The following is a 22139-nucleotide window of genomic DNA, read 5'->3' as shown; positions in this document are numbered from 1 at the left end:
CCACAAAGGTTGTGAACTGACTGCTTTGCCTTCCCCCCTGGAACTGGCAGCCCTGCTCTTGCTGCAAGCCACACAAATCAGAAGATGCACCAAGCAACAGGAAGCTTGCCCGGCTCTGCCATTCCTGTGGTCATTGAAGCAGTGGTACTACCTGTAAGCAAGCACCACGCTAACTTTTTCAACTCTAGATTACTTTCCTGGTCTCAGTGCAGTTACTGAGGAGGCAGAAAGCCCGGGGCTTGGACACCGCAGGGATGGTCACAGTCTCAGAACCTGAATAGACTAGACCCCTGTGCACAATGGCCACTACAGCAGATGTCAAGCGATTGCCATGCAAGTCCTTCCGAAAGCAATCGCAGAGGGCTTTGCCACGAAGAGAGGAAAATAAAACGTTCGAGAGGAACAGAGGGAGACATTCATTGTATCGATTGTGTAAACTGTCACTGGCATGGCAATAAGCATTTTCGTTGCCATCCCAGGGAGTAATCCAGCCTGATAATTAGTACATGGGAGATAAGTGGAAAATCAGACATCTGGCGAGGGTGGTTCAAGCCTTCTCCTGACATTGATAATGTGCAGATACATAGATCACTGTCGGGGCAGCGTGCCACTGCGAGCCTGTGTCTTCCTATTGCCTCATCAATCCATCATCCTCTTAGTTGCTGACACCTTGGCAGGCACTCACCGCCAGCTCTGCATTTGAATTGCAAGGAGCAAGCTCCACCAGGGAATACAGATTTCAGAATCTAAGATTCAAATTTGTTTAAGTATTGTGAACAGCAATTCCCTTGCAAGGCATCTTCATTGCCCTTTAGCCAAGGGGGAACAGTTGGGTCTTTGTTAGAAGTACAAATTGCTTCTTAATGCAAAGGATAAAGCAGAGCCCAGGCACCTCCTTAGAATTCCTCTTGGCTCCTGGTAATGCTGCTGAATGTCAATTTTAATTTTTGAAATTTAAACCGAGGGCTTTGTGTCTAAGCTCCATCACATCAGAGGGAAGGGAGGAATAGTCAAAAAGGATTAAGGATCCAGTGGGGATTGAGGATCCATAGCAATTATACTTCATTTGGGTCTCAGACATTGGTTTAAATCATATTCTAGATGATACAAGCGACAAGGCATTAGAGATTGGTAAGAGTATAACACATGAACCTGGTTATGAACTCTTCCCCCTCCTCAGCAGGAGGGGTGTTTTGGGGTGCGATGCGGGGAGGAACACTCTCTCTTACACCAGGGCTGAATTTGCCCCTTCTTCCCCAGTCAGTAAAGAGGCAATATACACTGCAGACCAAACAGGGGGCAGAATAGCCTTTAAGAGCCTGGTAATCTTTGTGCAACCTCAAACTGTTGCGGGAACAAATTCATACTAGCAGTGATTCCATTAGCTTCAGTGGAGTTAGAGCTGGGATGAAATTGATCTCAGCTGGCCAATGGGAGCCTCCGAGACTGATTCTTCTCTCGCTTTAGTGTAAATTGGGAGTAAATCCATGGAAGTCGAGGGAACTCTGCTGTTTAAAATCATCATAAAGTAAGGGGAGAATCAGGCCCTGACACAATGGAATGTGAGTCAATAAAAGAAAGAGAGAGGGCCAGAAACTCAGCTGCTGCAAATCAACCTACCTCCCTTGGCTTCAAGAGAACAACCCCAATTTACACCAATTGAGCATCTGTCATGATTCACACCCACAAGAAAGGCCAGGATTGTGTGTGAGCTTCTATAAGTGTGTTTAGTTTTCAACAGAGAAAGTACAGTCACTCAGATGTAACAGGGAGAGAAGGAGAAGCAAAAAAGAGCTCACAATAGATTTTTACATGGATTATGGGCCTGATCTACAGCCCAGGGAAGTCAGTAAAAAGACTGCCATTGACTTCAGTGGGGTTTGGATCCACCTTATTTCAATGTATGCCTGAAATTTTGTGTGTATGTGTGTGGTAAATAGACAAACAAACATACACATACTGAGTATTGTATGGGCCACTCTACCTTGAATGATCCCTTACAACGGTGGTTCTCTCATGCAGAGGTACGTGTACCTTGGGGGTACACAAAAGTCTTCCAGGGGGTACTTCAACGCATCTAGATATTTGCCTAGTTTTACAACAGGCTACATACAAAGCACTAGTAAAGTCAGTACAAACTAAATTTTCATACAGACAATGACTTGTTTATACTGTTCTGCATTCTATAGCAGCGGTTCTCAAACTGTGGGCAAGTTCGTTTGAATGGGGTCACCAGGGGCAGTGTTAGGCTTGCTGGGGCCCAGGGCAGAAAGCTGATGTTGAGTTTTTAAGTGAGGTGAAATTTGGGGGAGGGGGGGGGGCACAAGACAAATCAGACTCCTGAAAGGGCTACAATAGTCTGGAAAGGTTGCGAGTTACTGCCTTACAATATGTGCTAACTAATTGTGCTAAACAAATCTGTTCCACTTGCATTTTGCCGTGACGCTGGGAATACCTTTCCTAGACCTGAAGAAGAGCTCTGTGTGGTTCGAAAGCTCGTCTCTCTCACCAACAGAAGTTGGTCCAATAAAAGGTATTACCTCCCCCAGCTTGTATCTCTTTCTAATATAAACACAATTCTTCCTTTAATGCTTTATTACATAGGTCAATCATACTATAAATATACAATTTCATGCAATCATTGATACAGAGTCTGATCCAAAGCATACTGACGTCAACGGGCTTTGGATTAGGCCCATAAACCAAGGAAAATCTATTGTGAATGGATTCCAATCCCTTTAAAATGTGGATGATGGTGTGTACCTTCTCCTTTTAAAACCACATAAAAGGAGAAACTCCCCCCGCCCCCTCCATTAACAATAACTGAGGCTGGAGTAGGGGCTCCCTTACTAACTTTTACTTCTGCTGCAGACCTGAAAGGTTAAAGTGCCCACAACCGCCCGCAGCACCTACCGCCCTTTTCAGCCTTGGAACAGACACACAGCGAGAAACCATTGTCTAAAAACATAATTTAATATGATTTTTTTGTTGGTGGTGGTTAGATTGTTTGCCAGACAGTAACAGAGACTTGACGTTCATTACATCATCATTCACACGAGTATTGCATGGAAAAGGAAAGAAGAAAGTTACACTTGACCCCATACAAACAAACAAACAGCATAAGAAGAACCAATGCATGTAATAATTCAGTCCCACTCTTCAGATCAATCAATCAATCAATCAAGATGATGATAATAATAAAGCAAAATGTATCAATACTGAGCAGCTCTAACTTAATGTGAGTGACAGTTTTACCCTGGAATCTTTATACACTCATGGAACTAAGGTGCTGGTCAGTTTCAAGCAGCTGATCTCATGGTGTAACAAACACAAGGACAGAGATACACCAAGGGTTGGGGTGGGGGCTCGCTTGTTTTGTTTCCACCAATCAAATGTACAAATTGAGAATGACGCGAAACTGACCCGTAGAGACAGTGGCGGGGAGGTGGGTACAATGCAATCGGCCACACTTTTAATCGGGGTATAAAAGAAAGCCAGAGAAAGTGCTGTACTTATTGTTGTTGCCTCCGTGTGCTTTGCCTCCATCCAGCTTGACGTACACCTCGTCCCCCGAGTCCAGGTGCAGCACCACGCTGTTGCTGGCATAGTCGTAGTTCTGATCGGCGTCCTGCGCAATGGCGCTGGCCCGCACCTGCAAACCAGCCAACCGGGGGAAGGAGGGCTCAGACGCTGCCTCCACTAGCCCCCCACATCGTACCCCTGCCCCCAAATCCTCCAAACCTGCCTCTCTCCTTCCCCCTCTCACTCGCACTCTTTAAGCCCAGCTAACTCCTTCCCCTCTTTTCCCCTTTCCCTCTCTAACCTCCAACAGTCTCCTTACCTCTTTTTACCTATTTCTCTCTAACCTACCTCCTTCTCTCCCTTCACCTCTTTAACCCACCAGCAGCCTCCGTCACCTTTTTTCCTCCTCCCCCTCTATAACCCTCCCACTCTCTTACCCTCTTCCCCCTTTCTCTTCTCCTCATTTAAAACCCCATCTTCTCCCTTCCCTCCTTCACTCCCTTTAACCCCCAACTACGCTGTCCCTCTTCATCCTCCCTCCCATCCCCCAGGCCCTTCTCCTTGACACATATTTATTTCCTCCTCCTCTTCCACTTCCCAGACCCCCCCCACACACACACACCACAGACACGCACACACTTTCCTTTCGCTCACTTCTGCACATTCACACCCAGATCTTAACCCCCTCCCTCACGGCAGGCACACCGAGAGCTCCCCTTAGCACAGCCAGCCTGCCAGACAGGCCATTCATTAGACAGCGTGCAGCTAGGAAAAGTTTCCTGCACGTCTCAATCTCATTCCCCTTTGTTCCAGGTAGCGGAGTTTCTAAAGTGTACAGTAACTGTCCCCCGTAAGGCACTGACTTGTCACCTGGAGGATCCTGGAGCATGGGAAGGGGCAGCCCTGCCCAGACTGACAGAGAAAAGTCTATTCTCAGAAGTGGAAGATCACTACATTTAAGGAAGGGAGGGGGTAATAAAAAGGTCGGGTCCCCTGTACCCCAGATTCTCCCCAGAAGCCAGTGTGGAAGGCTCTCTGAGACTATCCTGGAGCCTGTGGGGTTCCAGGCAAAGAGGGAGGGACCCAGGGCAGGGAAAAGAGTCACACACACAAGAGGGAAGGATCCAGGAAAGAGGGAGTCCTAGAGCCAGGAGGGCCACGAGATAGTGCGATGGGGCAATCTGCCAACATGCACTGAGCTGAGGTTCCCAAGCACACAGGAGGGGACAGACATGCCGGGGCACAGGGTGGCAGGGACAGGATGGCAGTCTCACAGTTTTCTGCCTATATTGTGATGCCATCCCCTTAGGAGGGTGTCGTGAGCACAGGGCACAGGATGGGGGCAGAGTGTCCTGCACTGGGAGGATGGGAGCAGGGTCCTGGGCACAGGGAGGCTGGCTGCCCTTGAAAAAGTGGCACAGGAGAGGGGTATCCAACTCTCAGTACTTATAAAGATCATGCTCAGGAGGGCATCGCGGGTATCCTCGGAGTAAGGTGCCAGGGCACAAGAATGTTCCTAAGTGCCACAGGGACCCAGGCATGGGGGAGGGTGAGGATCCCAGGCCCAGTGGGTGAGGGTGCTGGTGTCCCGGGCTCAGGGGGTGAGGGTCCTAGTGTAGGAGCTGGATTTTATAATGTACTATAAGAATTAATGTATGATTTGATTTCATCTTGTCAGCCACCCTTTTTGAATAGCAGAAAGGAATAACAGACCAGAACAATCCTTATGACTAATTATGGTCATCCTTTTGTTTTAGAATAAGTTATAAAGCTACTATGGTTTCCTATATGTATTACAAATTAGGAAGTAAGAGACAGGATTGTGTCTATGTTAAGTAGATTAGAGGAACATTGAAGGCCTGGGTCTCAATGTAAATTGTCTTGGTTATTAATTGTAAAACTTAGCAAGGTTTAATTTGCAATGCCCTTTTGCTCGATATAAAATACTACTGTTTGTATTCTCAATCTGTTTGTGTGAATGAGGAATGTACACATTAAAAAAAGATAAGGTGTAAAGGCCATTGTTATAGCCAGAGTCAAGAAAGAAGGAGTGAAGAAACTTAAAGAACATCAAGGAATCATCAACACGCATCCATAATGAAGGGCAGATTGACGACCCTGAGGTAAAGGCTGGCACCCCTAAAGACAATTGATTAAATCGGAACGAAGAACAGGATGACCCTCTCGGAGGTGTATTGGAATGTTTACACCAATTAAGAAGTAACCGGTCACAAAGTGACACAGCAAAATCCATAGGCTTCAACAGAGAAGAAAACCTATAAGAACAGGGTGCTTTGCCATAGGACTTTGGGTTCGTCTTGCCACACTCCAGGAGCATCGGATCGCGACCGATAGAACCCCGCTCCCCTCTGCGACCAATCTGGCTGGCCACTAGATTGATCCAGACTCTGGACTGGTAACTATAAACATCACTGCAGGACTGTGTGTGTGTGTGTGTGTGTGTGTGTCTAAAAAGCATATGCTAACTGTGGTATTCTCAATAAATGCAGTGTATTTACCTTCCTCTATAAAGATCCCATGTGCTTTGTATAAGCATAACACTAGAACAGGGGGATGAGGATCCCAGGAATGGGGAGATGAGGGTGCTGGTGTCCCAGCCACAGGGGAGTGACGGACCCTGGAACAGACTGAGGTTCCCAGACGCAGGATATGACTGTGCCAGTGCCCCAGGCATGCGGGGTGAGAGTCCAGGGCTCAGGTGGTGAGAGTCCCAGGCACAGAGGTGTGCCAGTGCCCCAGGCACGGTAGGGTCAGAGTCCTGGGAATAGGAGGTGTGAAGATGCCGTTGTCACAGGCACAGGGTGACTGTAGAATCCAATCCGGGAACGGGGTGAGGGTAGAATCCAAGCACCGGGAGTGAAGTTCCTAGGCACACAGAGTGAAGGGCCCAGGCACAGGGGAGGAGGGCCCAGGCACATGGAGTGAAGGGCCCGGGCACAGGGGAGGAGGGCCCAGGCACACGGAGTGAAGGGCCCGGGCACAGGGGAGGAGGGCCCGAGCGCAGGGCTGAGGATCCTGGGGATACAAGGGTGCTGGTGTCCCAAGCACATGGGGTGAGGAGCATGGGGGAGGTGAGGAGCATGGGCGGGGAGGGTCCCAGCCGAAGGCAGAGGGTCCAAGGCACAGGGCTGAGAGTCCTGGGTATGGGAGGGTAGGGGATGGGGTGGGGGAGAGGTGAGGGTCCCAGGAACATGGGGTGTCAGTGTCCTGGGCTCAGAGGGTGCTGGACACTGGGGAATGAGGGTCCAGATCATTAGGTGGGGGGCATGAGGGTCCCAGCTCAGGGCTGAGGGTCCTGGTAAATGCTGAGGGTCCCAGCCCACAGCAGGGGCAGGGGGGCCTGGTAAAGGCTGAGGGTCCCAGCCCACAGCGGGGGGGGAGGTCCTGGTAAAGGCTGAGGGTACTGGCCCTGGGCGGAGGGCTGAGGGTCCCAGCCCACAGTGGGGGGCTGAGGGGGAGGCTGGTAAAGGCTGAGGGTACTGGCCCTGGGCGGAGGGCTGAGGGTCCCAGCCCAGCATGGGGGGAAGGGTCACAGGCACATGGGGTACTGGTGTCCTGGGCCAAAGGACAAGGTGCACTGGGGTGAGGGCATCGGTGCTGGAACTAGGGTGCTGCCGCACCCCCTGGCTTAGAGTGGTTTCCATCAGATACAGGGTTTTTTCAGTTTGATTCAAGAGGGTCCCTGTAAAGGCGGAGGGTCCCAGGCAGGGGGCGGGACTGAAGGTCCCAACTCAGGGCGATAGAAGGGGGGGACTGAGGGGCCGGGGGTGGGGGGGGGCTCGGCCTGGGGCGGCGGAGGGAGGAATCCCGAGGGTCCCGGGGCAGAAGGAGGGATCCTGGCCCGGGACAGTGGAAGGGGGTCCCCGCCCAGGGTGATAGATGGGGGGTTCTGAGGGGCCCAGGATGGTGGAAGGGGGGTTCCCGAGGGAGGTTCCGGGGCGGTGGAAGGAGGGGCCGAGGGGCCCGGGGCGGTGGAAGGGGGGCCGAGGGGCCCGAGGCGGTGGAAGGGGGGATCCCCAGGGAGGTCCCGGGGCGGTGGAAGCGGGGATCCCGGCCCGGGATGGTGGAAGGAGGGGCCCGGGGCGGTGGAAGGGGGGATCCCGAGGGAGGTCCCAGGATGGTGGAAGCGGGGGCCGGCCCGGGTCGGTGGAGGGAGGATCCCAGCCAGCCCCCAGGACCCACCTGGCCGTTCTTGCAGAGATCCGCCCACATGCTGGTGCCGTCCCCGCCGCGCATGAGGATGTGGTAGGTGAAGAAGTAGATGCCCCGCACCTGGCAGCTGAACTTGCCCGTGGCCGGCTCGTAGTGGTTGCCCAGGTTGGTCACCACGTCGTCGAACTTGAGCACCTCGTAGCCCTCGTGGGGGCTCTTCAGCCCCACGTAGAAGGCGATCCGGGGGCCGCTGAAGGCCGCGCTCAGCGCCCCGCTCACCTCCCCCGCGGCGCCCGCCCCGGGGCCGACACCACCCCCTGCCGCCCCGGGAGCGCCAGCCCCGGCCATCGCCAGCCCCGGCAGCCCCGGCTTGCCCGAGTCTCCCCGCTCTCCGGGCGGCCCTCTGGGACCGGGGGGCCCCGGCTCCCCTGGAGGGCCCCGGGGCCCCGGCTTGCCCGGCCGGCCGGGCTCCCCCTTGGGTCCCGGGAGGAAGGGCGGCTGGGGGTTGGCGCTCAGGTCCTGTAGCGCCTCCACGGCGGCCGTGCTGCTGGGGCCGCCGGCCCGGGCGCTGGCGCTGCTATAGGGGTCGCAGATCATGCGGCAGGTGCCCATCATCTCGTAGTGCGCCGCGCTCTCCGGGGCCGCCTGCAGCAGCAGCGGGACGGCGATGAGCAGCACGAGTCCCATGGCGAGGGCCAGCCCGGCCGCGGCCAGCAGCCGCTTCCTCCTCTGCCAGAGCCGGGCAGCGAGCGCGACCAGCTCCTCCTTGCTGGGCGAGGTAATGGTGACTCAGTGGCGAAGCCTCCCTGCGGGGAGGGCAGAGAAGCGGATCAGCCCCCGGCCTGGGGCAAAGCGGCTGCCGCCCCCGCCCCCCCCCCCGTCCCCCTCTAGCGGGGCGCCCGGGCCAGCCTCAGCCTCTCGGCATCGCCCGGACGGCGCCTGCTGCGGGGCACCTGCCAGCCAGCCCCGGGCTCTCCCGCTGGACGGGGCCACCCAGCCTGGCAGCTAGAGCACCAGCATGGTGCGCACTGAGCGAGCCCCCCCCCCCCCCGGGCAGGCAGAGGGGGGGTCACTAGCGCCCATCCCCCCCAGCAGCCTCAGCCCTCGGGGATCCCCCCCCCAGCAGCCTCAGCCCTCGGGGATACCCCCCCCCCCGCAGCGGGCAGTGCCAGGCGCCAGCGGTAACTCACGAGCGAGCGGGGCGGCGGAGCAGCTCCCAGGACGCAGGCGAACAGGTGGGGTAACTTTCCCCCAAGTGCTCAGCTCAGTCGGGCCGGGAACAAGGGCCCCCCGCCGCTGCCTCCGGGCCCGGTCAGCAGGCAGCCAGCATCGCCACGAGCCCCCCAGCTGGTCTGCACCGGGGGGTTTTACTTGCTCCGGTGCGGTCCCCAAGAAGGGACGGGGAGAGGCGTTTCAAGCCGGTCACTCCATCCTCCCTGCCCAAGGAGCAGCGGGCGACGATCCACAGCGGCGCGCTGACTCCGAGCGGGGACGGGAAGCCACCTTACACACGAAGCCTGCCCGCTGCGTGATGCTCACACCTGCTTGCTGAGCCCATAATGTCCCGGCCAAGGTGACTTGCGCTCAGTGTTTGCTACGCTGTGATTTCTCTCCCCGCCGAGAAGAGGCAGCGAGTGGGGCTGCTGAGTTCAGATTGAAGACTGAAATCAATTATACTCTCTAGTGGTTAAGTCAGGCTCCCCTTAGACTAAACCCCGTGTTTGCTTGGATATGAACTGGATCATTTCACAGGGCTTTCCCGTCGTTAACTAAAACTACGATCCTATATTCAATTTATGCATCCCAGTGATCTCTTTACTTTTCTTTCCTTTGCGGCTATTGACCAGGGTTTTAGAGTTTTCTATAAATGTTTTCCCCAGATCTTTCTAGTGTTTTGTTTGCCATTCTCCCCCACATCACAGCCCTAGATCCTCCGCACTACCAGAATTAAGTATCTGGAACGCAATATATTCAGCAGCTAATAAAATATGATGTTTGCTATGACAAGTGTTCAAACTGCCTGCTGAATGCCGATTCAGAACTGTTGACATTCATAGGAGATATAACACTATTTCCATTCACAAAATATCAAAGACAATGGTACTGATTATTTTCTACTTAATAGAGCTACTAGAAACGGTTGAGCTATTACATTAACTACTCTCATTCCCCACAACTTCTATGCACCTGGTTCTGTTCTCACACAGATTTTGTCTTCCAGAGTTACTTCTTTTTTTACACCATGTGAGATCAGAAACAGGCCCAATATGTATATGTGATTTTGCCCAGCAGGAAAACAAAAAAATATATAAACCTCAAACACTAGCCTTGATTCTGTCCTTATTTATACTGGTGTAAATCAGGAGTAACTCCAGTCAATGGATTTACAATGATGGGGGATCAGAATCAGGTGTAACATTATTTATATATTTCCTTTGAGAGATGAAGGACCAGAACCCCAACTAATGTCAATCAGCACTGACTTCAACCAAGGTATGTCAATTTACATCAGCTGAGGATCTTGCCCATAATTTGAATTATCGAAATTTTCAAATATATTTCCATTTTTTAAAATTCCAATTAAACACATAATTATATTCACAGAACAAAAGATATTAAGTCATTCATTTGTCAAACTTGAAAAACAAACCACTTGGTTTTATAAAGAGTTGCTATAAAAAAGACAATATTCATGGATCAACCAAGACAATGCTCCCGTCCAAAAGATAAGACTAAAGACCTGTTCACTTTAAAGGAAATTCACGATAGTAATTACATTGGAGTGAACAGCTGTTGGAGGCACTGTACAGGGGCAGTGGCTCTCAACCTTTCCAGACTACTTTACCCCTTTCAGGAGTCTGATTTCTCTTGCGTACCCCCAAGTCTCACCTCACTTAAAAATGACTTGCTTACAAAATCAGACATAAAAATACAAAACTGTCACAGCACATTGTTACAAAACAATCGCTTACTTTCTCATTTTTACCATATAATTATAAAATAAATCAATTGGAATATAAATATTGTACTTACATTTCCGTGTATAGTATAAAGCGCAGTATAAACAAGTCATTGTAGGAAATTTTAGTTTGTACTGACTTTGCTAGTGCTTTTTATGTAGCCTGTTGTAAAACTCAGCAAATATCCAGATGAGTTGATGTGCCCCCTGGAAGACCGCTGTGTATCCCCAGGGGTACGCATACATCTGGTTGAGAACCACTGGGTCAATGCAATGTGGAGTTCACTGAGCTTAATTCAGCAACAATACATTTACATTAAGGGTTTGCCCCAGTGTAACTATACTGATGTAGCTACCCCCATATCAATTTCCTTAAGGGTCTAAGAGGTGACAGAAGTGCCCAGTGAAGAAACAAATGACACAAAGACGATTTTATGGTAAATACGGTAATAATTTCCCAAATTATGATTTCAGTGCAGAAAGGCATCAGAGAAGATGCCTAAACTGGCCCAATGCCTATCACCTGGGTCATCCCCCTTTCTACAAATTGCCATTATTTCCTTTTGCTTTTCTGACTGAATGACAGTGTTGTCATGGGAGCTCTTGCATCATTAAAAGTCTATGGGGTTCTTGCCTCTGGGCCATAAGTTATCCACGCATCTAATGTGAGTCTGTTGGGCACCCATCCCGCAGCTGGAAGAGAAAGTAAGGGGGTTGTTTTATTGTTACATAGATTTCCTAAGGGCTAGATTTCAGCATGTCCCAATTTCTTGGTGCTGAAAAAAATCAATTTGCTTTGGTTTCAGCACAGTTAAGGGCAGACTCTTTTGTTTTGAAAGAATAGTAAAACTTGTAGGTCAAAGGAAGCGAGTCATTTAGGGCCTGATCCAAAGCTCATTGAAGTCAATAGCCCTTAGGCATCATGTGCAAATGATGGCATGTACACTTATTACAATTGCCCCCAAAAGGACTCAGAGTCCTTCTAGGAGGTTTTATTGCAATTTAAAGAGGGGGGAATTAAGACCTTTCAAACTGGAATGCATATGCTTATAGCCCAGATTCTTATTCCAATTACACCAGTAGGAATCCTGAATAAACCTAGTGTCTTCACTGGAGTTACTCTGGATTTACAGTGCTGTATCTGAGATCAGTATCGGGGCCCTTGCCCTCAGAGTATCCCCTTATCTCTCCACATCTCAGTATGTAAAGCTGCCAGGGATATAGGTTTAACAGTAGAAAAATTGTACAGATAATTAAAGAGGGCCACAAAATTACAGGAACCAGTAAGGAATGTGCAGCAAAACATTTTAATAAAGGAGATCACAACATTCATCTAGGTTCCTTTCTCCTCCTTTGAGTTGATAGTTGTATCCCACAATATTATTTTAACTCCACATACTTGTCTAAAGCCTGGTGAAATCTATTTCCGATAGTTGCTCCCATTGCTGTTCAAGTAGTTTTATCCAAATATTAACTAAATAAATTCTGCTTAAATTGCTTTGCTGATCAGCCCTTCCTAAGCTTCAGTTAATTTCTCTTTTGTTTTGGTATTTGTCACTAGCTCAGATCCCCTTGTATATATGAATCCTCTGTATTCCCTTCAGAGTTTTGTATACCTCGCTAAGATGTCCCTTTAATCTCCTGTTTTCCAAAGACTGCAGTTACACAGTAGCTTTTCTAACCATTCCTGAATAATTAAGTTCCTGTATCATTTGGGCTGTCCTCTCTATTTGCATTATATCATTTTTGTAATAAGGTGACCGGGACTGTGAACGATATTCCAAATGTGGCCTCACTTAGTCCCTTATACAATGCTAGGATAATTTTCTCTGACAGGGATCAATTATTCCCACAAGTCAACAAGGACAGAACAAGTAGGAACAGGCTTACAGCTGCAGCAGGGAAAAAACTAGGTGAACTGTTAGCAAAATTTTTATAAAGGACAGTTAAGCAATCAAAGAAACATACATGACGGGTGACAGACATGTCAATAGTTAGATTAGACATCCTTCTGCCAGGGATTTTTTATGAATAATTTCATTATTCTTCTATGATGCACAGAGATGGGCTAAATTACCCACTAGAGGTTCCTTCCAAACCAAATTGTTCTAAGATCAGCATAGTATCAGTTTAAGATCTGATATATTTAACCCAAGGGGGTTAAATCCTGCACTTTATGGGATGTGGCCTGAATGATTTAATACATCTTTTGAATGTAACTACCACTGTGATCCTGTCAGATTCTGCCACAGGTAAATTGAGTAGTAGTTTATTCTGGGAGTAGTCCCATTGCAGCCAATGAGACAATTCATGGAGTAAGATACTACTTATTGTGAGTAAAGGTGGCAGACTCTGCGTATGCCAGTGGTTTGTTTGCTTTTCTTTCCTTTACTGCAATAGATAAATGTTTTGGACAATATTTACCCACCAGTCTTCCTAGCGCTTCATTTGCCCCTCACCCCCATCCCAGCCCTAGATCCTTCTTGCTACTCGAATTAACTATCTGGAACTCAATATATTCAGCAGCTAGTAAAATGATACATTTAGTCCCTATCTTAAAGTGTTCACATTTCTTGCTGACTGCTGAGTCAAATCTGTTAATGTGCCATTCACCGAGTATAAAAGACAATGGCTCTGATTATTTTTGCTTAATAAAGGTAGCAGAAACAATTGGGCTATTAAATTAACTGCCCTCATTCCTGACAAATCCTATGCACCTAGTTCTGATCTCATTCACACAGGTTTCTGACACTGTTGGCTTAATAGAGTCATTTCCAATTTACACTGCTATGTAAACCCAGCAGGTACATGTGGCTTTGCACAGTAGGAAAGGCATAGGTTTTCATTAAACAGTACAAACGGCCTCATGATTCGCATCTTACTATCTGCAGGGCAGACCTGGAATAATTGGGGTGGTACTGGCTTAAAGCCAGTGTGTGAGGTCAGAATCAGGCCCACTGTTTTTAAACATAATTTCTATTACAGAACTAATTTGAAATGAAAATATTTCCACATAGATTCAAAACATACGAGTTATTATCATTACAATTACACACATTATTGTGTTTAGAAACAAATGTTAGCTACTACAACTGCTCTCTACCACATTCATTTGCTGTACTTAAAAGACAAAAGGCCAGAGCCCCTTAAAGAGATCCCTCCCCCTGTAGGTGGTGTTTGGGGTGTTAAAGGTACAGAAGGGAGACGTGCCTGGCGCTGCAGTCCTGATGGGGGCAGTGGGCATAACATAGGCATAACCTTTAGGACCTCCATTGACTTCAATTGGAGAAGGCTGGACTTACAGTGAGAAGGTATATTAGAAGACAGGTGGAATGATTTATCATCACAGAGACAGTAGCTATTCAGAAAAGCTAAACAAACTCATCCCACAGTCTATTAAACCAATGAGAGTTTTGCCATTGCCTTTAATCAGAGCAGGATCGGACCCTTTGATGTTACTTCATCAATGTCTATAATGTATATCGATGTACACAAAACCCGGATGGGAATAAAGAGAACAGATATTACAAAATTGTTAAAGCTCGTGCCAAATGAAATAACCAGAGGGCATGAAATACAGCTGAAGAGCAGTCAGGCCCTGAAGGAATGTAGATAGAATTTCTTTACATAGACACTAGTTGTTAATAATTGATCCAAAATGGTTCACCTGGGAAAAAGAACAGTTCAGCTACCGACGCTGCCCCAGATCCTCAGCTGCAGGTGAAAAGCACTCAGAACGGCTCAGCTCTCACAGGCACAGCTCAGGAGTAAGGGGAGAGTGTGTAAATGTGGCTTTAAGTCACTTCTGAGCCTAGGGGTGGCCTGGCATTGGCCTGATCCCTGGCATAAATTTACACTGGATGCCCACAGCCCCACGGGATTGTAAGGGATCCCTGGCCATGCCTCCTAAACTGGCAACTGGGGGCAAGTGAAGGAGCTGCTATAGCAGCTCTGTGCTTCCTGGGGAATTCTCATATGCAAAAAGAAACTTCAGTGCCCAGCTAAACCAGTTTCAGTGCTTTAGTGCCACTAGAGTGGTACAAAGCTGCCTTAATAGAGGCCAGGATCTGGGCCATGATCCCTGTGGCAACCTCTGGCTTAGAGAAGAAAAAATATACATATATAGAGATATACCTATCTCATAGAACTGGAAGGGACCCTGAAAGGTCATTGAGTCCAGCCCCCTGCCTTCACTAGCAGGACCAAGTACTGATCTTTGCCCCAGATCCCTAAGTGGCCCCCTCAAGGATAGAATGCACAACCTTGGTTTTAGCAGGCCAATGCTCAAACCACTGAGCTATCCCTGTGGAGCCCCATGTGGTATTGCAAACAGACCTATATGCTTCTGCCAGTCACAAACCTGCCCACACCCTCTCCCCATCCCGCAGCCACCCCAGCAGGGCCACAGCCCCCTGGAATTCCAGTGCGTAGCTGGGGCAGTCAGGTGTCAGGACAGCTCCATTATTGTGCGGGCACAGGACAGCCATCCTCCTCCTCCCATTCACTGCCACCTTCCACCCGACCCTGGGTGTGGGCAGAGGATGGGTGGGAGCCCCAGCCCAGGGTCAGTACCCACATGCAGAGCCCCCCAATCATCGTCTTGGATTTCCTGAAGTGCTGCAGTGAGGGCACCTTTTGCACAGCACCATGAAGTACTCCCTACCCAGAGCGCAAGATGGGGTATGGGCAAGGAATGCCTGGAGTAGGATCCCATCTGGCCACATCATGTGTGTGTCTCAAGGTGGGAAACAGCTGGTGTGAGCTCAGTGCTCTCTCACCTGGTGGCACTGCTGCCACCAGCCCATGGGAACAATCCCAGCCCTGCCATTGCACCCAGGGCCCCATAACTGACCCTGTCTGAGTTGAGTCGAGTGAGTTGAGTCGTTTTCATATCTGACCCTAACTGGACACTTCTTGTTGGGTCCCGTTAGGTTCCATCAGGTTGCAAGGCTCTGATATAAAGGTACTACTGCTTCTGTTCCACACAATAAACATCTGTCCCGGGTTATGTATAGACAGATTTCTCAGCACCCCACACTCTGGTGAACTGTTTTTTTCCAGAGCACTCTCTCTGGGACAGGGCCAAGGCTTTTATTTGTCAAGTACCATGCACAACTCTGGTGCTGTATGGTTAATGATAATAAGCAGAATGTTTATTCACATAAAAGTTAGGTAAAGTTCAGCAATGTAACAGAAAATAGTACATCAGAGGTCCACATACAGCCATCTGTCACCCCCGCAGATTAGATTTTTTTTTTTAAATAACTTTGTGAGACTCAAGAGGACAAATTCTGGTTGGCACATGAACACAGGTGTAGAGGACTCCCAGATGGAAGCAGATACACACTACAAAAAGAGTTATTATGTATGCCTGAATTCTGGCTAAAACCAGCCATTCATGCACTGCATCCCCCTGCAGCAACATATCCCTGTGCATAGCAGAAATAATCCGCCTAGGAATTGTGTGTAGGAGTTTGATTAAATCGGAGGGGAGGGGGGAAGAATATGAATAAATACACTGGTTGTATGTCTTGACCCCAAAGCCACATCCCAGGACTGCTTTCTGATGATCCTGAGAAGTAGGTTCTCCAGGACATTGCAGAGGGATTGGAAGAAAGATTGCCAATTTCCAGTTTCTGTCATGGGTTTTCTAGCACACACATATACACAATGCCAACCACACTGCAGCCAAATATATATCTAGTTTATTCTGACGGTAATAGGTGAGTCCTACTTTATCTCTATGCCTGAAAATTCCTTTAGCTCAAAACCAGCTATTGTGCTATGTAATTTAGTAGCTAGGGTTTTTGTCTTATACTGAAAGTGAGCTCAGACTTTTAGATGGTTACTCATCCATTTGAAATCAGTGTTATGTTTTCCATAAATGTAGTTGCGTTAACTTGGACCATTTTTGTAGCAAACTCTCCCCACCCCAGTTAGAAAAACAGTTATTCAATCATATAAGCATTGCAGAGCTAGTCCAACAGATGCATTAGAAAAGGGGTGGTTGTTTAAATAAGCAAATTGAACAAGACAAATATAGGGCTAACCTGGTTCCCCTCCAATGGTTTATAAATGCAGATGTTGGAGCATTGGATTGGGAAAGAGGACCCTAACTGTGGCCCAAATTCTGCAATCTTGCCTTTTCACAACTGCAGAATGTTGTCCTGTGTCCTACAAGTGTCAGGGTCCGTCAGGTATGAAAACGACCCAACAGTTGGGTTCAGGGAAGCTGTGGTCTAGTCGGGTTCGGGCTGGTCTTTAAAATTAGGGACGAGCAGACCTCTGCTCTATAGGCAAGCTTCGCTGAAAGACTGTCAGAACAGATGCCCGTATTGGTAAAAATAACTTCCAATCCCTATTAATAAGGGATGGGTAAGTGCACGGTAACATTCTTCTGGGCCACATGTACATGTCCCTGTGCCCCGCTTCAAGGCTCTGGCCAAAGGTTGCAACACCTAACAGCGCCCCAGAGACATGGAAGAGGGAGCCAGTCGAGACAGAGAAAGGAGACTCCGAGCCAGGGGAAAGAGCCAGGAGGGGCCTCTCTGCGCCAGCCAGGTAGGGAGCAGGGGCATAAGCCTCAGCTTGGAAAGGTGTTCAGGAAAGGTCAGGCAGGAAGCCTGTTTTGAGAGGGCTGTAAAGGACCGCGAAAGCCCATTTGGAAGGAACAGATCACCTGGGAGAAGAGGGCTGGAAGATTTGTATGGAGTTGAGTTGGACTGTTCATTTTTTTATGTTCCAGTAAACAGCCCATCAAAGGGGGAATATTAATTACAACATATGGAATAGGTGTACTTGATGGAACGGACACAGGGGAAACTGAGGCACAGAGTCAAGTTAAGCCAATCCTAGCACAGGCGTATTGAACATAATCAGATGGTCCAGATGACAGGCACTCCCCACTCCTCGCCCGGCTATCCAGGGAATTAGCTAACAAACCTATTGGATCACTGCCAATTGTTTTTGAAAAATCATGGCTTATCAGGGAGAAAAATGGATGGAAGCTTTAAACTGACAGAAAAAATACAGGTTCCAGTGAAAAGCTGAAAAAGACACAATGAGCATAGCAGCCACCTCTTGTTGCGTGCATGTAATACTAGTCGAGGGACAAACATACCTCTAAGCATTCACAGATCACAGGAGAGAGAGCTCCTTCTTCAATCTGCCCTAAGGGTCTTGTTCAATAGATGACCCCTGATTTTAACCCCCTTAGTTCGCACCTCATCACATGATGTACCTGTGATTGATTAATCCATAATTTGTTATTCATTTATTTAATAAATATTGAATTAACACACTGTTAATCTTCCAAAAAGAGATCACCAGAGAGGAGAAGCTAAACAATATAAACTAAATTAAAAGCATGACAAAGACCTTCACTTAGTAACTCCGTAAACTCTCTCTCATAACCCTCCCCCTCCCTTCCCATTCCTTGTCACTGCATCTTGTTCAAAATGCAGCGTATAAGCTCTTCAGGGCATGGAAACATGGGTTTTTTTCTCTCTTCTGTACGGCACCTAGCCCACTTTTGGAAGCGGTATAAACATAAAAATTGCAATTTAGACCCCAATCCTTCAATGAGCATCTGATGGGCAGCCCCCTGCACCTGCGTTTAGCCCTATTGACTTGAGTTAATAAATAAGTAAATGGAGATATCCCATCTCCTAGAACTGGAAGGTCATTGAGTCCAGCCCCCCGCCTTCACTAGCAGGACCAAGTACTGATTTTGCCCCAGATCCCTAAGTGGCCCCCTCAAGGATTGAACTCACAACCCTGGGTTTAGCAAGCCAATGCTCAAACCACTGAGCTATCCCTCCCCCATAGGTACATGTCTATGGGGTGGTACTAAGGAAGGAAGGAAAGGAAAGGAAAGGAAAGGAAAGTTAAGTTTAGGCTAAATAATATCAGGGAAAACTTCCTGACAGTGAGATTTTTGTCGGAGAAAAACTGAGTTCTCACTCTTTTGATTGGGTGCAGCAAGTCAGAAGCTTTATTCACTCTCACAGTGTGCAGAGGGAGAGAGCCAAGCAGGTCTCTCTCCCTGATACCTAATTACAACAAGCATTTATACCTTTCATTACAAAAATAATGAGGGACAGCTGTATCTTGTTATACATATGTCATCTTGGTATTTTACTTTAATTGTTTTGACTCCTACCGACAGGCAATATTTTCTATACCTTATCTATCCAAGGTCTTCTACACCTTATCTATACAAGGTCACAGGTCACAATAACTCCTCACACAGTACTATCTCACCCGCCTCTCACATTCCTCGCTTCTACAAATCTCGCGTTATCAGGCCTACAGTTAGCCTGACTCTTGCTAACAAACTGTCATGCATTGCAGTTCTTTTCTGACAGTTCCCTTTTCTGCTTCCACAACCCCCCCTTTTGTACTTTTAGTACAACAAACATTCTCAAACCTCTATTTGCATCAAGTCCTGGACCTCTGATTCTATATCAGGTGTTTCCAATTTAGCGGTTCTGATTGGATGTAATGACAATGCATGATTAGCATGAACATGAAAGGTATTACTATTATTACGTATTTTACAACAACAATAACATAATCCTAAGCTAATTAATAACAATACAAGCAATAACATTCCCATAGCAAACCTATAATGGGGTTGTTGTACAGCCTTAGTTACAAAGCACAATACATCATACTTAGTACATAAAATGGATACTCTATAAGCAGTCTGAAAGGCATACTTTTCAACTTGATATATATTTTGAAGCATGTGAATTCGCCCTTGTATTTTAGAGATTTTCTGAATCTCTGGTAACAGTGAGAACAAATTCTGAAATCTATCAGGTACTAAACTAGTCCAATTAAAGGGTATCTGGAACCTAAGGGCTACTTGAAAAGCTCTGTCTGCAGGCCAGTAAATAATATGATTGCCTGCAGTGGTAGTGAGATTAAAATGTATGTCTTGTAATGTGGTGTCATTAACATACACACAGCTATCATTAGCTTGAAAAAGTAAGTGTCCTGTCAGTGTAGTTCCTTGTCCACTACCCTCCCAGCAAACGTAGTCATAAACCGTGACAACTTCTCCTGGCTTCAGTTTACGGTTACACTGAAGCTGTGGGGGTTCTAATGGCCACAATGTCCATAGACTACCTAACCCCATCCAAATGTCAGGTGTAATCCCAGGAGCACTGACTAAAAATCGATTGGGCATACCAGGTGGTCTAATTTCCCAGATGTCTCGGTGAATTATCCAATCCCACATGCATCCTCCCCATGGACCCGGCAGGATACGGTATGTGGGAGCCCACACCCCCCTTACCGGTCCATATGCTTGGAAGGAGCACTGAGAACGTCCGCACTTCCATCCAGAAAGTTTCCAAGTAAGTCTCCATGGCCACAGGTCAGATGGTACCCCTGATGTGTCTGTAAGGGCAGTGGGCCAAGCCTGATGTTCTAGATCTTTCCGAATGGACATCAGCTGGTCATTCAGGAAATCCTGAGTCTCTGAACATGCTAGATCCCACTGCAATGCCTTCCCAGCCTCAGTGATATTCAGTACCATCTCTCTTAGCAACTTCTGGGTCATAGAACTAAGGGCGGAAATAACATGTAACTCACCAACTCCAGCTTGTACCTGGGTTAGTTGTGCTCCAGAAACGAGGCCTATGGCCTTCTCTAGTTGGCCCAATTTCTCATCATGTTCCTGGTTCTTAAAAATATTCCAAACTGCTGCTGCACTATTGGCCCCATCCCACAGGGATCCGGTCAAGTCTCTCTTCTTTCTAGAGGAAATAACCCAAGCCCTCTGTTGTGCTAATCTAATGGCAGCCCCCTGTGAGCAATTCGGGTATGTAGAGGTAATCTGGAAACTGGATAAGGGTAATGAAAATTTAACAGTCCCTAGTGTAGTATTAATCACAGTCCACCGATATCCTACTACATCTTTCTTTGGTGTAGTACTATACCACATCTGTTGGTCAAATACCTTTATGTATTTCCGGGAGGCATTAACATTAATGGTATAAGAGGGGGTGTATTGCAATAAGGTACAGGTCACATTATTAGTCACTGGAATACTTTCTATGCAGGTAAAATTTCCAGTGGCAGAACAAACTCTTTGGGTATTTGTCTGATTATCCACTAATTGGGTGACCAAATAACAATAAGGGCCTCTCTCATTTAACACAGTACAAGTTCCAGGAACAACCATCATATCTACTTCATTATAGAACCCATCAATTGCAACTATTAATTCTTGGGGTTCGTTGGTAGTGATATTATGTATTTCTATCTCTACTGATCCATTTGTTTTCCATTCAATTATTCGCTCATATACATTATCCTGAACTTTAAAAAATAATTTCTCTGAACAAAATTCCAGTAAATCACTAAGATGTGAAAGCCTTGGCCACTGGGTTTCATTGGAATATACAGTACGGTTTGTATCTGGGTAAGTTACAGTGGTGGTGGCAGGGGTCAAGGGACTAGTGGGTGTAGTCCTAGTGGTGGCAAGGCGGTTTTGATATTCATCTTCTGAAAGCCAATTAGAAAGGGCAGTGCATCCTGAAGGTACCTGTCCATAAGCACAAAGTCCTGCCCCTGGAAAGAACCCACCCCACCACTGGACTCCACATTCCCAGGAACGGTCCCCACAGTTCCCTCCTTGCCAATAAACAATGCTCCGTCTCTTCCACCAGGGCCAGTTCTTAATGTCTCTGGTAGTCAGGAATCCCTGGACTTTGGTGGTTTCAGCAGAGCGGGTGTTTCTTCTTTTCTTCTTCAAAAGCAGTTGTGATTCACCATAGTGCAGGGGAGAGGTTACTAGCACTTCACCCTGTACTGGTGTGATTCCTGTAACAAAATTCAAAGGTATTGTAGATCTGTCAGTGGACAAGGGAGAGGTTACTAGCACTTCACCTTGTCCTTTTTCCCTGCTGTCCAGGAGGCACAGCAGATCTAGCAGGAGAAATAGGCTGATCAGCAGCTGGAGAATCCTCTCCAGGTGGAGGAGTCTTTTTGCAGTGAGAAGCATGGGTCCAGGTGGGCAGTCCTTGGCACTTCACAGCGGTGTTGGTGGTCAGCAGGACTTGGAAAGGGCCCTTCCAGCGTGGAGCCAGGGCAGTCTTTCGCTGATGGACCTTTATGTAGACCCAGTCTCCTGGTTCCAGCGAGTGGCAGGGTTGCACAGGATCCTTGGGTAGTGCTTCTTTCACCTGTGTATAAAAAGACTTAACACATTTCATTAGAGCCTGACAATACTTAAGCATTGTGTCATCCATTAAATGAATGTCCATCTGAGCTAGGGTCAGTGGGGGCGCAGTTGGCAGTCGCATCGGGCGCCCTGTCAGAATCTCATGAGGGCTGAGTCCAGTCTTTCGATTGGGAGTGGCTCTCATACTCATTAGTGCCAGAGGAAGGGCATCTGGCCACTTCAAGTTTGTTTCAGCACAAATCTTGGCCAGTTTATTTTTCAGAATTCCATTCTGGCGTTCCACTGCCCCGG

At 47.9% G+C, this 22139-nt stretch overlaps 1 protein-coding gene across 1 annotated transcript; it reads right to left on the bottom strand.

Moving 5' to 3' along the window:
* Positions 1-3472: 3472 nt before the first annotated feature.
* On the bottom strand, positions 3473-8382 carry C1QL2 (complement C1q like 2). Its single transcript, XM_065413717.1, has 2 exons — positions 7726-8382; positions 3473-3652 (listed from the first exon to the last, which is right to left on the bottom strand). The coding sequence occupies exons 1-2, from the start codon at positions 8380-8382 to the stop codon at positions 3473-3475; spliced, it is 837 nt and encodes a 278-aa protein (XP_065269789.1).
* Between the last annotated feature and the right edge of the window lie 13757 nt (positions 8383-22139).

This window comes from Emys orbicularis, chromosome 11 (genome assembly GCF_028017835.1).
Source record: "Emys orbicularis isolate rEmyOrb1 chromosome 11, rEmyOrb1.hap1, whole genome shotgun sequence".
NCBI lineage: Eukaryota > Metazoa > Chordata > Testudines > Emydidae > Emys > Emys orbicularis.
Note: the sequence above shows the minus strand (reverse complement) of the source record. Positions and strands in the feature narration are given on the sequence as shown.